Here is an 18,239-nt window from a genome sequence, read left to right as displayed (position 1 = left end):
ACGTACTGAGTCCCCGGAATCATGGTGTCATGGTATGACATTCAGGTTGTCACCCAGACACCCGCGATTCGAACCCTAGCAGCGGCGTATTTGCAAGAATTTTTCCTCCAAATGAGGAGCGTAACCAAAGGGTCGGCCGCCACGTGTGCTTCCCGATTTACCCTGATAATCGGTGGAAAACTTCGATGGGACCGGACCGATCACCCTAGAGATAGTCAATAATAAGACTAATTGAAATTATTATTTTTTTTCTTCAACGTATCGAACAAATGGTACGGAATGAATTCAACAGAGCAATTATTCTTTCTCTTTCGATCGATCGAATGAGTTTCACTTTCGCCCATCGATCCAAACATTACGATTTAGATTGAAAAAAAATAAACAAATGTCCCTTTCCTCTCCACCCTAATCTAAAAAAAGCATGTGATCAATTCATCAATCACTATCCCTCTTCCCCCACAACCTCCTTTAAAGGCCCCCCCCTAGGCCTTTGGCCCCCTCCAACTCGAGCACAGCTCTACGTACACTTCTTTTGTTTCAGCCTCGCCCATTCTATCATCGATGAAGGTGATTATCGATTTTCTCTCGATTTCTTTGATTTTTTTTCCATTAACAATCACATAAATTTCATGAACAGATCTTCTTCGATTGGATGCATCGCAAGTTGCAGCCTGTGGTCGCCAATTACTCCCAATTCCCTCAAAGAAAAGGTTCGTTTCTCGTACCCTCATGCATCCCACTTATTCGGTGTCGCGCTATATCGATCGACTTGTTGTAGATGAAGAGATTGAGAAGATGGAGGGAGTGGTGGTGGAGGAGAAAGAAGCCCTTCTCCTCCACGACATGCTCCGTGGCATCCTAGCCATTGGCACACTCGGCCAATTTGAAGATCCCTTCCTTTTGGAACCACCCTACGATATTGAAGAACCTGTTCAGCAACAAGAAGAAGTAGCCGCACCGGCTGTAAAACCAGTGCAGCTGGTGAACAACAAAGAAGAAGACCAAAAGGCCGCAACACTTAATGAAGTAGAGGCAAAGTTGTTGCGAGAAGATTGGCCTTTGCTGAGGGAAGACAAAGAAGGGAGAGAGCGTGGCCGGACGACCCTGGCCAACCTCTTCGCGGCCGATCCAATGGCAAAGGAGGAATGCAACAACAACAGTGGCATCGAGCAATTGCACCAGGTCAAGAAGAAGAAGACACGAGACCCCATCAAATCCTGCACTAACAGCAGCAACAAGAACAACAAGCTACAGAAAGTATTTTATATTTATTTAATCATAAAATTATTTAATTGCCATTTAATTTTGATTAATTACTCGTGTTTCTTTGGTTGGATTGTGAGAAGCTGATGACGAGACTGCTGAAGAAGAAGAAGATTCACCCAGAGAACCTTAATATGGGAGGAGAGGCAGGTGTCCAAAGGAGCAGCTTGGTCTACTGGTAAACATATATTTTGTTTAATATATAAGAAAAATAATTTAAATATTAATAATTTTCAGAAATTATTTTAAAAATATTATATATTATCCTGAAAAGTTTGAAAAATATTGTCGAATTTTGATTAATGTTTTTAATCATATTTTAATGTTTTAATTGCAGATATGGAGCAATTATTTTGGCTACCAGCGTTGTACTTTAGTGTGTTTTATGATACATATGAATGTGTAATAATAAACTTGTCTTAATTACTATTCTGTACGTGTATGTTTTGCTTAATTACATAAGGCAATTAATAAATTTTATTGAGATTTATATTTTTTTATAGTTTTATTTAATTATGTTTAATTCCCTAATATATACACACCAGAAGGAGTCAAGTACCTGTTCAAGGTTGCCAATGATCAACCGAACACAACATGGCATCTATAAGCTCAACCCGAGAAGCTGGCCGACGACCGAAGTGGATTGACCTAACTGATTGCTCTTGCGTTACATTGATGTCGTCGGCTATTGATAGGCATTTCCCTTCACGCGACAGTATGTGCAATCTTAGAAGTTTTTCGTTGTCATAGATTGTTAATAAAAGCCGAAGAACAAGCCTTGGAATTTGAAAGTTTATGACGAAACATCACCGACGAGAGCAATTCAAGTAAACAATCCACAAGACCATGAGAAGAAATTCATCTGCTAAGACAGATTAGCACAAGTCTCTTCTAAAGGATTGCAACACTCAAGTAGTCTCCAATCTTCAAAACATGCAAATAACCGAAAACCGATTAGCAATGAAGAGAGTCAGTGATTCGAATGATTTGCCGAATGAACAAACAAACCTGAAAGCCAAGTTCCGCGAGAGTCTTTGCATCGTCAAGTCGCCTGCCATTCCCGTAGGAATAGGTCATGCCCACCTTTGATGAGAAAAATGAAATGAAAACTATTACGAATGATTTAAGATGTATCTATTCATCAACAAGAAGTGTATTTTCCTACCGGTCGCACCACGAAACGACCATTTTTATCTGGGTACACGAACGCAAATGAGAGCTTGGCATCTCGTTTCCTTGCTTCTTGAGAAACCTCCTTGACCTATTAAGCGATAGCCAAATCGATCAAACTGAATTAATAACCCAAATTAAATAGTAGAAAATTCATTACGAGGTCGGTAAGTTCTCGGAGATTCGCATCCTTCCATGTATAAATCTGGACCTCATCTTTTGGCTCCTTTCCTCGCACAGCAAAATCTTCCGCCGGATGGTGGCCGCCACTCTGCCAGAACCATTTGCGTATTACAAAACGCTCAACAAAGAGATTGGCGAGGAAAATTTTCATTATGTAAATCTTAAATGGATGAACAAAAGTAAAATGTATACCTTGTAATATATATATACATATATACTTGCACATAAAAATTTGCAATGGTTCATACAACACAAGTAATAAAGTGTAGAAAAAATGTCACATACCTTCGTGAAAACTCGAAGTAAAAGAGGGCATGTCTGCAAAGAAGAAAATGGAAGGAAATCTTAGTTGAACAGTTCTACAACAATAAAAGTTGGATATGAATACAAAAACTCAAATGTATTAGTATTAAAAAAATTTAATAATAAATGAGGTCCAATGATCAATAAAATTAGCGAATTCATAGCTACATTTTTTTGGTGGCAAAGGTTATGCTGATAAATGAAGGATAATCTTGTTGGTATAAGCACTTCCATTAAGGAGAAATCTTTCTCCGAAAGGAATTTTCCTGAGCCCTCAACATTGAAGAAATCCAGATCAACTAGAAGGGGTTATACCTTCTCACGGTCCACAGGCTCTCGCAGGCGAGCAATTGAAGGAGGACCTCTGGGTTGTAAAGGAAGTGCAGGTCTGCCTTGCCGAGTCTGGCCTTCAATAACTCCAGACATATTTAAATTTCTAAAAAACTTAGAAGAAAAGGTTATAATGCATAAAGATGCTTGAAGGTGCAAATCTTCAGAGGAAAGCTTATGCAAAAATGAGAGACGTCACCTAATAATAACTTTTGGTACTTAACAAATAAGCCATTCTTGAATATAGGATTATGGAAAATGAGAAAGCAAGTGGCAAAGTAGTGACAGACAGTCAGTGTTCTCAAACTAAACAAGATGAAACAGGAGTGTCGGGCTCTGTCCTCCAGAGCAATAATCACAAAGTATAGATCAGAATCCAAATGAGTTATCAAACAAGAATAGCTAATTTGGTGTTGAAAGCATAGCACTAATGTAATGGTTTCCACTTCCTACAACCCATACTTGTTATGCATACTTAAACATAAGGACACTGAACACATATCTCCATGTTCCACAACACAATAACTAAAATAAGAGATTGCCTGATTGGACCAGAAACATTTGGAAATCTATAGTTGGGGGAAAAAACTTGGCCTAAGCTTGTATCACAAGTTGTGATTACCTTAAACACAGATGAGCATACACTTAACATTAGATGCAAAGCAACCTGCTGATGACAAAACTTTCATATCAAGAATAGAGTATCAAGTATCGTACGTCAAGCATGTAAAATGATGTACTACTTCACGATTGCTATCTAGTTTTATTGGGAAGAATTACAATGCACGACATAGAAGATATGTTACAACAATAATATTGGACCGCTATCGTTATTCAGGATAAAATAGCAGAGTATGACATAAGGATGATGGGGAATGGGTAAGGATGCATTTGAATTTTAGATGCTATAATTGCTCTTTCAGATATCAAGCTAATGTATAGAGCATATACAAGCATGGTTATATAGAGACGTTGATATCAATCAAGTATTTGAGTTACATAAACATATTGAGACTAAAAAGGATGATGCTCTTAAGACAGATACTCAGAATAACAGAGACTTTGAAAAATCAGTCTTTTCTATTAAATAATAAAATGTGTGAGAATTCATTTTCACTTATTGTGATCATACATGCGGATGGTAAATATAGATTCATCTCATGAAGAAGCTGTACATTTTACACATAATAGATCAACGAAACCTGATGGTGCATCTGAATTTTTTTTCAAGGTCCTTGTAAATGAGTATCAATATACCATCTATCTTTGGCTCTGAGCCCGACGATCAGCACCTATAAAGAGTTTGCTGACCTATTTTCCTAGTTCCGGTGCACAGTCAAGGTTGTTGAAGTTGTTGCTCCAGATGCTACTGCTGTTTTTTGCTCCTGCAACTTTTTTTTGCCTCATTTGCAGGGTGCCGGCCACAACCACACAAGCACCCCCATCATGGTTTTCTCACCACCAGAAACTGACCAAATACTGTTCCTGCTCCAGAGCAAGACCTTGAGTTTGTCATGACCACACGGGTTGAGTCTGAACTACCAAAGTGAAAAGTATTTTGTATCACCATGCCATCATACATTGTTTAGGAGTATATACCGCCCTTAACAAAGCCCCAGTATACGCCATGCCATGCCATTCCCTCAAACTCCCAGTATATACGCCCTTTACATCTATTAATTGGTGTTGCTTCCTTCGTATGGTTGGTTTCTAATTGGAGGGCGTTCAAGAGGTCGCCCCATGAGCCACAGGCAAACCTCTTTCCTTCAAATGTCAATTTTGTGCTCTAGAGAGAACCATTTCTTCCTAGTAGAACTTCTATTAAAGCCCAACTCTGATCCAAAATGGTACCTTTTTGAGCTTCAGAACCCCTCGCACCTTCACATGTGGGCAAAACTATCATGTTTGCTACAAAAACTAAATTTTCCACCAAATGACCCTTCTTAATGCTTTCTAATAACAGTAACAACAAGAACACACAAAAACCAAAGTGCATTCCGGATCATAGAAAATAGCATTGCCAGATAGAACAGTATCCACATTAAATATCTCAATCTGCAGTTGATTAGTTCAATTCCAAAAGCACAGAGGAGAGAAGAGAGGGGAAGAGATGAGAAATTTCTAGTGGATAAAAAGAAAGGTACCTGTGTTGATGCGGATGCACAGTCGAATATGGATGGCGATCGATCGCCGGCGGTAGGATCGCAGCGGCGACGACCGACGCGATGAAGGCGCTAGGGCACGCGTGAGATATCGCGAGTCTTCGAGCAAGCACGCAACAACACTGTCGACTCAACGCACTCGTTACGACTCGTCCGGTTCAATAGCGATTCCAGAGTAAAGCAACCGAGTTGGGCCAGCCCATTAAGTGAAAATGAGCCCAAGTACCCATTTGGTGGGCAAATATACACTTAGACCCCTGCTAATTAAGAATTTCTGTATTCCTTTTTATACATATTGTGGCAAAAGGCGAATATGCTCACCCCCAGCGTCTCCGCCAGTTCGTCCCAGGGTCAATACGGAGAAGGTAAATCACGGGTGACTACTAGCCTTTGGAATAGTAACTAGCACATAAGGGATGTATTTACCTCGACTAATAAAATTTTTTTAGTGGAGGTTCGAGGAGATTTGAGATGACAATGGGACGGGACGGGGGTGGGTCTGTCATCCCCATCCCCGCCCCGTCTTAATTTTTTTGGGTTCAGGGATTTTCCGAACTCAAACCCGCGGGGATCAAATCTCCATCCCCGCCGCATCCCCAAATTTAATTTATATTATTATTATTAATGATAATATTAATATTAATATCAATATTAATAATATTATTATTATTATTAATATTTTCAAAAAAATTAATATTAATATTAACACTATTATTAATACTTTTCAAAAAAACTTATTATTATTTATTAATAATAATAATAATCGGAGCGGGTTTGAGGATGGAGAGAGTATTCTCATACCTGCCCTATCCTCGAAAAAATCAAGGATCTCCATCTTTGTTTCGAATTTTCCCCGCACGACTCCGAATCCGTCAGAAAAATTACCATCCCTATACAAAGTTGCCTCTCAATTTAGTGTAAATATTAAAAAGGTTTTATTTTAGACGGCAATCGATTGCCAATAACATATCATGTTTTATTTATTGCAAAATAACTAAAATGTTCTATTCTTCAAAACAATCTCTAACATTATATTTCTTATTTATCTTTTTATTGAACTAGTTATATTTTTATTATTTATCTTTCTTCACATAAGTGGATATGTATGATGAGTATAATCATCTTTTACTACAACTAATTCTATTTTTGTTTGAGTTATGGATAAAACCAAGTTCTTCCTTTGGCTCCATTTGTATGGCTCTCTTCAAGCACTTCACGACTTCATCCATTGTTTGACACTCTTTAGGGTTCTTAAGTACACATCTGTTCGCTAGCCTTGCCATTTCACGTGCAACATCGAGGGAGAAATTATCTCTCAATTTAGTATCCATGATCATGCTAAACTTTCTTTTTTCCACCGGGAACTCCTTCCTCAACTTTTGCTCATTTGGCGGTTTCTTTTGCTCTAGTGATCGCCTACCCGTGAGTATTTCAAATAGGACTACTCCAAAACTCTAAACATCGCTCTTAGCCGTGAGATGACCCATCTCTATGTAATCCGGAGTCGCATATCCATGAGTCCCTACTACATGTGTAGACACGTGAGTTTGCCCCGCCGAATGTCCTTCCCTCTCTAAGCCAAAATCGGACAGTTTCGGTCTGAATTCTCGATCCAACAACACATTTGAAGTTTTGAAATCACGATAGATCACCTACAAAACCAATCAGCAGCCCCAAACTACTGAGTCAATAAGCACCAATGTCATGCCTAGCCCCCTAAACAATACCAAAATCCCAATCGAACCTGGACTTCCCCGTCGCGCAGATATGCTAACCCATGTGCCGCCCCCAAAGCGATGCGCAACCTCGAGTTCCATTGAAGGGGAGGAGTGTCGAATCTGTGGCACAATACCCCAACAATTTCACTAGGTTTGGGTGCTCAAACACGGCAAGGAATTGGACTTCTGCTAGCCATTCCTTGTGCCCCTACAAGGACAATAAGTGAATTAGCATATTCTTGAGAAGTTTATTTGTAAGAATACCACAAAATTTGACAGAAATTCAAAATGGCACCCTACCTATCCATATTGTCAAAAGTAAGCTCCTACTCATCCATAATTTGGTAGCTAAAATATCTCTTTATGCTCTCTAAAGTTGCTCCAAGATTGTGCAACTTTAATTTGATACTAAAATATTAGTGATGTTAGAAATGAATCCGATCTGATCATTTAAATTAATTTGAAAAAAATTATGTTCGGATAGAAAATTTTTAAGATTAAATTAGAGGGTTTTCTGGTTGAAGATTTTCGGATCAAGTTTGGGTAGATCCAAGTTGATATGAATTTAGGTTTTAGTAGGGTTTTTTTATAGGATTAAGTCAATTTTATTTTTAAAATTAAGATTTTTTTAATGTATATTAATAATAAAGATAGTATGAAAAAATATTAATATAAAAGAGAAGAATTATAAAGAAAATAATTTAAAATTTATTTTTAATTGGGTTATTCAACTCGGTTCGGATTTAGGAATTTCGAATTGTATTCGAGTTCGATTTGGATTCAAGTTGAGATTTTTTTTATAATTTTATTTTTTTTCAATCCAAATCTGATCTTACCTTGTAATACTTCGATTCTGAGATTCTGATTAAGTATGACTTAAAAAGTTATATTGTACTATCTATATCATCAATGTGCACCTTCCTTTTCGGAAGCCCAAACTTAAGAACTCCAAAGTTAAGTGTGCTTGGCTTGGAGAAATCTTAGGATGGGTGACTCCTGGAAAGTTTTTCAGGATACGTGTGAGTGAGGACAAAGTACGTTGAAAGGATCTTCGATGATCTATGGAGCTAGTCGTCAATCCGATGGATAATTTTAGTAGCGTGCCCAGTTCAATTTGGGTGGAGTCTGTCCGAGCCGGAGCGTTATAGAGCTGCTCGAATTGACACCTTATGAAATACTCTTCCATCAAAGTTATTTTTTTAAATCTAGGTATCTCAACTTTTGTCTTAGAGGTGGATAGCTCAATCTCACAAACCGACAACTAAATAAATCAAAAAGCACGAATAACTTCTCGCCCAACTGCCAACATGTCAGATTTTCATCTCACCAGAAGAAATACCCTATAATAGATCGTGATTCAAACCGTAAGTACAAGTCAAACTGCTCAACTGTGAATATTAGAGTATTTTTATTTTGAGGGTAAATTAAATAAAAATAGATAAATGGGGCAAAACGAAAAATTTTACTTCATTTTGATGTACCTGCAAGGCCTTCTGGTTGAGCTTCTTGACGGCGACCGGAATATTCCTGCCGCCTCCGCAGTCGGGTGGCGGGAGGAACCCCTTGTAGACGCTGCCGAACCCTCCCTTTCCGATCTTGTTCTGCTGGGCGAAGTTGCCGGTGGCCTCCCTCAGCTCGTCGAGCTCGAAAGCCCGGAGCCTGTTCGCCCGCTCCTCGAACAAGTCCGGGACGCTCCTCTGCGACGACGACGTCTCCGACGCCGTCGAGTGCTTCCCGCTGCTGATTGCGGCGGTCGTGGAGGTGGTGCCGGCGAAGGCCGGGGCGGCGATGGAGGAGCTAATCAAGTGTTTGTCGCCGCTGCTTGCGACGGCGGCGCAGCGCTCCTTCGGCGAATTGCCGGTGGCACTGAGCCTGATACTCTTAAAGATCCCAAAGCAAGCCATCGGAATTGAGAATTCGAGGGGGGTGGTTTCCACCGAGGAGATGAAGACTCTTTGAACGACTTGATCGGCCCAAGTAAACACGTAAAAGACTTTCTCGAAGACTTTGGGCCAGGTTGTTTGCTTCTGTAGAGATGGGAGCGGAGAAGAGGTCAGGTATCCCGATGGACCTGACCCTTGTTCGGAAATGTCAGTTAGATCGATTCGAAATCGTTGGTTCACAGTTCATAGTATGTTTGTTAAAAAAATTATAGATTTAGAAAATTATTAGACTCAGATTCGATTGAATTATTAAAAAGAATTATATAGTAAAAAATATTAATTAATTAATTAATATATTAAATCATTTAGTGATAAATATTTATAAATTAATTAATAAATAAGTATGTTTTTTCTTTCTAATTTTTAAAAATAATAATATAAGAAAAAAATATTAATTAATTTATTAAGGAACATATACCAACATTAATAGCTAGGGAAAGCTTTACTTAGTTAAAAGTGATTCTTAACAGGATTATTTTAAAATTAATGAGAAATTAAAGTATGAGAAGTATTTAAAAATAGAAGTCAAAATTAATACAAAGTAAAGTGTTGGATAAATAATTACTTCCAAATTTAATTTTTAGTTAAATGATAATAATATTCTTAAACTATACAAATTATTATTTTTTAATTATCTAAATATTATTAGTACTCCAAGATAGTTTTGATGTGATCAACCAAGTCATGTTAGGTCCTGTTAGTTTTTAAGCCTGTGTCGAAGTGTGCAGGAATTTAGGAGCACATGAAGTCGAGCGAAAGACGCAGTTAGTAAGAAGGACGACACGGGAGAGAGTCGACGGGCTCGGTGCGTCCGAGGAACGAGGTGTTGCGAAAGAGTATACGAGCGGATGAGAAGGAGGCGCACGTCGTTTCCGAGGGACGAGAAGCCGGAGCTGAAGATTATTCGAAGGTTGGAAGTTGGGTTTGAGTGAGTCATATTCTGAAAGGCCGAGATCACCCAAGTGGAGCCAGAGCGGAAGACCCAGACCCAAATGAGCAGAGCCGGAGCAAGAACCTAAACCAAACAGTTAACTTGCAGTTAACCTAGGTCCGGGTGCCTGGACTTGGTCCGAGCACTCGAACCATGATTTTTATCTGGATCGCATCAAACGCGATACATTGCGACGAGAATCAAATTTTATCTCCCTCCAGGCATCTGAAACCCTTCTAGGGGCCTCGACCAGGACTAAAAATACAGCCCTGGTCTCAAAAGCCTATATAGAACACTTGTAAACGATTTCTTTTGTCTAACTTCATATTTTGAGTACTTCAATTGCTGGAAAGAGACTTCTTCGCCTGAAGGAAAATTTAATGCGCTTTTCATCTTCCTTAGATTAATAATCTTTTTAATTATAAGCAGGTAATTTCTTTGTCTCTTTTTTTTTTATTTTCATTTTTTAGTTATTTTTATGCAAGTGTTATTTTGTTAAAGCTATAAAGTTCAGAAAAAGTCTTTGGTAATTTTGGCAGAGCTATTCATCCCCTCTCTCTCTCTAGTCTTTCGTCAAGGTCCTAACAAATATTATTTTGATACACTATTTGTTTATATAATTATTATTATATTTTAAATATGGTATCAAATATTTTTTTATAATGAACAAATATACAAAATTAATAAAAATAAAAAATGACAAAATTTATATAAATACACAAAAATATGTATAAAAAATTCTATAAATACAAATTATTTTAAAATATAAAATATTATTTAAAAAATAAATATTGTAGAAATGTAGTGTCAATTATGATAAATTTATTAAGATAAAAAATAGGATGGTAATTATATAAAATGATAAATTTATTAAGAATATAAATGTTCACTTTTATTTTTAGACCTTAAACAAAAAAGTAGGTCAAGTCTTTATCCAAATCTACAACTCCATCAAGTCTAAGGTAAATAATCCAATTTCATATTTCACCCATCAAGTAAATTCGAGAAGCTTGTCTGAGTGGGAATTAAAATGGTTAATTGTTATGGATGACAATTTCATCCGAACTTGATAGAGGATCCGACATCTGACCCGAATGGAGAAAGGTATTGAGGGACCATCAATACCCAATACCCGACCCGAATACCCGATTAAATAATATATATACATATATTAAAGAAAATTTTATTTTTCCAAAATTAACTTATTATTTTTGTTGATATTAGGAGGAGACTAAATAGATGTTTAATCTATTTTTAATTATATATATATATATATATATATATATATATATATATATATATATATATATATATATATATATATTCATAGGTTGTTAATTTTAATATATTTTGGTTGAATGATAATAATTGGATAGAAAGAAAAAAATTATAACTATAGAAGATATCCGATCATTTAATGGTATGGCTATATCCATCGGAGATCCTATACCCGATGGGTATAGGGACGGAGGATATAGAATTCGATCCGAACCCGACTCATTGTCATTCCTATTAATAGTTATAACTAGGAAAATATAATATTTTATTTTAATCAAAATTATTATATATGGAATAATATTAAATTAAAATATATTTTTATTAATTTATCAAAATTACTTACATTTTATTAAAATTATTTTAAATTTTTTAACCGTTACCAAGTTGCTATTCTAACATTGTATTAATTGTTATAATAGTTGATGTGGATATATCTAGAGGGCTTAGGATGAATTAGGGAAAAGAGGAGGGGTAGTTTGGTTGAGTCGGGATCTTCTGGTTCACAAATTATGGATCAGGGGATGATTCAGTGCATGAGAACCCTTGATTTGGATAGATTCCACTTATAAATAGATGGGGTCCATCCAAATCAAGAATTTAAAAAAGTGGACCATCCTCTGGCCCGTAAATTGCAGACCGGAGGATCCGTTCTCAGTTCGATTAAATCACTATGTAGGGCTTTAAGGAGAAGGGGTCTCTCTTTTTCGGGGTCTCTTCTTCTGCTGCCAGGAGGACCACGCGGAGGAGGCCACCTTCGCTGCCTCCGACGTCGGCGACGTCTGATGTCGACAACTCCTTGTTCTCATGCATGAGGCCTCACGCGAGCACGAGTTGACAACTTCCCCTCCTCCCCTTTCTCCCCTCCACGCCACCATCACAATATCTGCTGAAAAAAGTACACAATATCTGTAGTCTTAAAATTAATTCTAATAATTATATCATTAAGAGTGGTTTACCGTAATAATTTTTTAAATCAGTGCTAAAATTATGTAATAGATATAATTTGAAAGTCAATTCTAAAACATGAGTAATAAAAATGATTTATAGGAGCACTTTACACAAAATGATGTTAAAAGTTTTTAGCACAAACAGTTTGATAACTATTTTTAGAAATTAGAGCAATATAAATGGTTAATAGTCGTGTTTGACACAAAACTGCTATTAAAAGTACGAGATGAGATCCTCTGTCTCAAAAATATTGTGTCCCCGTGTCTCAGCGTCGATCGGACGAACTAAATCATATTTCAAGAATACAGTGTACATCGTGAAAATGTCATAACCGTCCGATCGACGCTGGGACATGGGGATACAGTATTTTCGGGACAGAGGCAACGAGTGCTAAAAGTACCCAATGTCAATTGTTTTAAGATTACTTCTAATAGTTTTATCATTAAGAGCGGTTTATAGCAGTGATTTATTCAAATCGGTGCTAAAGATATTCAACAAGAGCAGTTGTAAAATTGTTCTGAAAAGGTAAGGTAATAGAAACGGTATAGTTCAAACCAATTTCATTGTTCGATTTTCAAGAGTAGTGTTAAAACCACTCCTAATAAACTACTCCTATACGCGTGCTTTTTTTTTTTTTGCAGTGATGGATACATTCGAATGCTTTTTATAGTCGTCAAACTTAATTATCAGCTAACGAAACTTATTTAAGCTTACTCCATTATACTTTTCTCTCAGGGCTACGTAGATATCATGAGTCGATGGAAATGACTAATACTAATAAATAAGGTCATCTACCATTGAACTAGTCAATATATCCTTAGCAGATTTTTCCATAGTTTGATTTACAACCTCTACGCTTATGATCAACAGGTTCTTCGATAGTTTAATTTATATCCTCTAGAATTTCTTGTTCCTCAAGAATATATTGTATCTTAAGATGCTATATTTGATAATGCAATTTCTCACTCTTCTTGAGTTCAATTAAGATATTTTTAAAAAAAATAAAAAAATTCAGTTAGTCTTATTAACTATCCCTGGGGTGACCGGCCCGACCCCACGGAATTTTCCCACCGGCCACCAGGGTAAATGGGGAAGCGCGCGCGACGGCTAGCCTAGAAGTCCAACATTCTTTGATTGCGTTCCGCATTTGATAAAAAAATCCTGCAAATATGCCATAACCGGGGATCAAACCGCAGGTAACTGAGAGATAACCTAGATATCCTACTGCGACACCATAGCTCCAATGACTCAACTAAGATATTCTTAGTAGTCATAACTAATCATAAATAAACACATTATTTAGTTATTCAGTCTAATTCATGTATATGTAATTTATAATTGACTCAATGTAAATCTGAGTTGGCTTACAAAATCAAATAGTAATTATATTTCCACTCATCATTCGTATGATCCAATCTAACAAACATTGATCAATTATATTAATCCATCTCATCCAATGAACCAACTATTAAGTGACCTAATTATGAATGAACTAATCATGAAATGAACCAATAATTAAATGAACAATTTATGAAATTAACTAATCATTAAATGAACTAATCATAAAATGAACTAATTAACCGATAAATGAATGAAACATAAAATGAACTGATCATTAAATAAACCATTCATGAAATTAAATAATCATTATATGAACCAAAATGAACTAATCATTGATCAAATCATTTAAGTGAACATCCTGTTAACACATACTAATCAGCTAGGGTATACATTGATAAAGTACGAAGTTAAAAAATATTACAACACAAAGACACTATCATAAACCCATAAACAACATAACTTTAATAAACTAGCGCTTGACTTAGGATCAATATAGGAGGACTCAATCTTCCAGATGATATAACTTTTGACTCAAGACTTAAAATTAGGGTTTGTCAATGACCATACGTGTAAAATTTAAAAATCTATGTTTGTTATGGAAAATCACAACCACCAATTTTTGGGCCCAAATTCCACCATTTAGACCCAATTTAGAGCCTGTTTTACTTTTTTTTTAGTAATTTCAATTTTGTAGTATTTAGGGTATTTTTTTTTATATTTATGGTATTTAAGGGTAAAGGATTGTCTATATCAACGTTTTGTTTTATTAATTTTTGTGTATTACGAAATTTACTTTTTCGATAAGGTTTCTTTCCTTTCTTTATAAGATTAGAATTGAAGTATAAAATTTAGGATTTCTTTCCTTTTTTAAATCTTAGGGATTCGGGGTATATATAATACCTATTAGCTATACGAGGAATCATGCTCTAGTATTAACAAAGTTTATTTTTTTAGCACGTGATGAGTTTCCTCTTTGTTTTTCTTTGGGTTCTCTTTTTATCTTCTCCTCCTCGATAGCCCGCACCATAATCGTTATTCTGTTCAATATCATCACTACTCCCACTAGGACAAATACTAAGATTATAATAGATAGGTCATTGCTACTTCTACAAGGAAAAATATTAACACAGTAGTAATCAACACAAATCTTATCTTTCTATTCTCAGTTGGGGTAGTGATCTGAAACAGATTGGCATCAGAACTCTTTACAGAATCCTCAATCAAATCCTCCTCTCCTTCCTCCTCTTAAGGTGATACCTCACGATCTATATGATGAAGTAGCTCTATACATAACTTTGCATATGTGATGCACCCTTCATAGTGCCCCCATACATTGTGCGCTACTTCACTGAGACTTGTTGACAGTAACCGCATGATGGCCCAAATCCGTTAGTTGTCCTGGATAGGAAAATCTTGCTGTTCAAGTCTCTGGAATAATCTATCAAGCTTTCCAATGTGTCCTCTGACTCCATAAGCATGATTATACTCTATCTCTTGGATAGCCTTTCTCAGCTTATTTCGTAACACATCACCACGAGTCTAGTGTATATTATCCGTGCCATCTGAAATTGAAATCAATAAAGTCAGTACAGAATCGATTAACCAGTAACAAAACTGGCTTGATTCACTTTAAAATCGGTAAAAAAAAAACTAACACGCTAAGAACACATGCAATCAAGAAAAACAAATTTTCTCTATTATTTGGAGCTCGAGACGACTAATACATTGAACCAATTAACTGATGGTTACTGAGTCGATTGACCAGTCAACTGTTGATTCCATGAACCAGTGAGTCTGAGTATTAGCTTGGTCAAATATCCTCATAAGAACTAATCTAATAAGAACTAATTTAGTTGGACCTTTGCCCGAACCTAATTCTTTCAAATACATGAAACCCAGGATTTCCAGCCGAAGTCCAATTATTTGCCAAGCCCTAATTGAAGAAGTGAAGTATAAAAAAAAAAAGTAGTTCAACATGCATAAGCCCAATTATTGAAGCAGAGAAGTTGCGAAGGAGGAAAAAAAACAAATGATATATTTCATCATTTCAACCTATCACCCGTGCCGCCATCTCCTGTGCTTGTGCGACCCCTTTTCGCCCACCAGCCAAAATCGGAGGATATCTCCATCGGTGTTGGCTGCTCCATTCGGGGCTTCGAGACGGTCATAGATCGTGAATGCACCCAACGAAGGCAGCACCTTGCGACTTAGTCGCGATTTCGGGTTTGGGGTCCGGTGACGGTCGCAGATCGCACCTGCGCCTAGCGATGACAGCAGATTGCGACTCAATTGTGATTTCACCCAGCGCAGAACTCGACAGAGCAAACTCCATCGACCATACCTCCAACCTTGAACAGGCGCCTTTAGGAAAAAGGTAAATCGATTACCTTAACGCCCTTGGTACCGGTCCCATGAATATAAAAAGAAGTAAGATATACAGGCATTAGGAACATGATGAGATAAACTCTAGGTCATCAATTCCTAAAAATCAATTTACCATTACACAAGAAATATCATACGCGCACCGTCTCTGTTACGTCCTGTTGCATTAATCTTTAGGCATCTGATTAATCAATACTTTCTAATACATGTTATATGTCAGTATGCAAAAAAAAAAATAATAATAAAAATAAAAATAATAAATAAAAATAATAAATAAAAAAATAAAATAAGCCATGCATTAAAACCAGACAATTTTCTCATTGTTTTGCATGCATACAGATTAGGTTTCTCATTCAGATTAATTGTCTTAAGGTCTGATCAACACAAAATTACTACCGCCGATAGTCCGTGTATGCGTACCATATTTAGCATATGAGATATTATCATCATGAGGTTTGAGGTTCGAATTTTAGTAAAATCGAGATAAATACCTCTCTTATGTGTTAGTCACTATTCCAAAGGCTAATAGCCGCCCGTGATTTACCTTTTCCATGTCGGTCCTAGGACGAGTTGGCGGAGGCACTGAGGGCGAGCGTATTCGTCTTTTTGCCATCGCGTATGCATACCATTCGAACATGTATGTTATTCATAGATCCGGAACTTGATTTCTAAAACTCGTGCATTCAACAACTCTGATACCATTGTTGAATCAAATGCACGAACTGTAAAAAATAAAATATATCTGTAAACACTTACCATGATCTGCGGCAACTCTCGTTCTTCATGCTTATTGTCACAAGAGCAATTATGAGATCGAACTGAAATAAATATTTTTTGAGTCAATTTGAAAAGCTCATGAATAGGTTTTATTCATTTATACCCCTAATTACAAATGTTGTGTTATTTTCTTTTCTTGGACTTTTGTGGCAAGTTTCTCGACCAAGAACCGGAAATGAGGTGGATTGAGAACTTGAAGCAAGCAAGAATTGACCAAAGAGAATTTTGATTTAATGATAAAATTATTATCACGCTCTTGTAATGCAAAGTAAAATTATGGATAAGAGATTCAATATGATTCAACCCTTTTTTTGGGTCTGTATTATCTGGAGCTTCGTGTATCACACTACCCTTCATTATTTCTAGGTTAAGTGGTTGATTTTTCATAACTTTTATTTGAAATTTCACCATAATAAATTACACATGATTCTAACTATGCATTCATAGGTTATATAGGACTTTAATCGTGCACTCACTTTGAAAACATCCCAGATTAAGAATATTCTTGTAATAGGTTATATATGACTCTGACCGTGCATTCACTTTGAGAATATCTCCAATCGAGAAACATCTCCATAACATATTATACAATTTAGAAAGATATTTAATCAGAAACATCCTTGTTACAAATTACACCCATCTCTAATCGAAATACTCCCATGATAATACGCTCGTATTCTGAGAACAACCTCAATCAGAAACATCCCTTCCAAGTCCAACTCCTCCGATCTAGGTTTTCGACCATTTCAGCTCTGATACACAATTGTCAATACTTGCCAGCAATAAGACATACAATGGCAAATAGAACTCACAGCAACCGTCCAAACGGTATTAGATGTACGATGTCAACATCATACCTCTGACACCCAATACAACTTCAACAACTAAGTTATCATTTCTTAATATAAATAGAAGTAGATGGTCAAGATAAGATGAAGATAAGGTCTTTTATGCATACACATCAAACTCTTTTTCTTTTCTTTATACATCAGCTTAATGCTGACTTGATTTGATCAATTCAATCATCATACCAAATCAGTTATCATCGATGCCTGCTAACACGTGTTGAATTGCTATCGATCCTGACACAAAGCTATCTGTAACTATCATCCGGACAATGTCAGATGTTCGACGATGATATCAAACCTCCGATAACTGATAAAGTCCCATCCATTGAGTCGGCCCTATGTTATGATGCTGTGGCAGTCAGGTGGACAATAATGCTCACCGGTCTAAAAGGGATAGATAAAAATGGGTGAAAATAAGCTCTTTTACACGCACACATACTCTTTCTGTTTTATCTCCTTCCTGAATTTAATACTGATTTAACTGTCGAAGGGATGACATCGATCATCATCATCATCAACATCTGGTGACACATGTTGAAGTGCAGACTCAGAGACAACTCAGATGGTGAGAGCGAAGACTATCTATCCGGAACCCACAGGACGTGGGAGGTGAGGCCGCCCTGGACATCAATTTCGTTGGTCAAATCGTTTGTTCATGTTGA

The 18,239-nt window shown here is 36.6% G+C and overlaps 2 protein-coding genes and 1 pseudogene across 3 annotated transcripts; 1 reads left to right on the top strand and 2 right to left on the bottom strand.

The window, feature by feature from the left end:
• The first annotated feature begins 408 nt into the window (after positions 1-408).
• On the top strand, positions 409-1,753 carry LOC122031906 (protein TILLER ANGLE CONTROL 1-like). The gene is made up of 5 exons (XM_042591130.1): positions 409-567; positions 638-710; positions 779-1,257; positions 1,347-1,441; positions 1,601-1,753. Coding segments are annotated over exons 1-5 (654 nt in total). The 5' UTR covers positions 409-561; the 3' UTR covers positions 1,602-1,753.
• A 228-nt stretch (positions 1,754-1,981) lies between these two features.
• On the bottom strand, positions 1,982-5,590 carry LOC122031908 (histone deacetylase complex subunit SAP18-like). 2 transcript variants are annotated; one of them, XM_042591132.1, is made up of 7 exons: positions 5,394-5,590; positions 3,235-3,363; positions 2,902-2,934; positions 2,594-2,704; positions 2,429-2,524; positions 2,272-2,346; positions 1,982-2,187 (listed from the first exon to the last, which is right to left on the bottom strand). In XM_042591132.1, the coding sequence occupies exons 2-7, from the start codon at positions 3,343-3,345 to the stop codon at positions 2,155-2,157; spliced, it is 459 nt and encodes a 152-aa protein (XP_042447066.1). In that variant the 5' UTR covers positions 3,346-3,363; positions 5,394-5,590; the 3' UTR covers positions 1,982-2,154. The 2 variants fall into 2 exon arrangements, with proteins under 2 accessions (XP_042447066.1, XP_042447065.1); XM_042591131.1 differs by having other exon boundaries at positions 3,235-3,355; positions 5,394-5,588.
• Positions 5,591-6,220: 630 nt separating this feature from the next.
• Positions 6,221-9,045, bottom strand: LOC122032328 (annotated as a pseudogene).
• Positions 9,046-18,239: the final 9,194 nt, after the last annotated feature.

The sequence above is a fragment of the Zingiber officinale genome, chromosome 11A (genome assembly GCF_018446385.1).
Source record: "Zingiber officinale cultivar Zhangliang chromosome 11A, Zo_v1.1, whole genome shotgun sequence".
NCBI lineage: Eukaryota > Viridiplantae > Streptophyta > Magnoliopsida > Zingiberales > Zingiberaceae > Zingiber > Zingiber officinale.
Note: the sequence above shows the minus strand (reverse complement) of the source record. Positions and strands in the feature narration are given on the sequence as shown.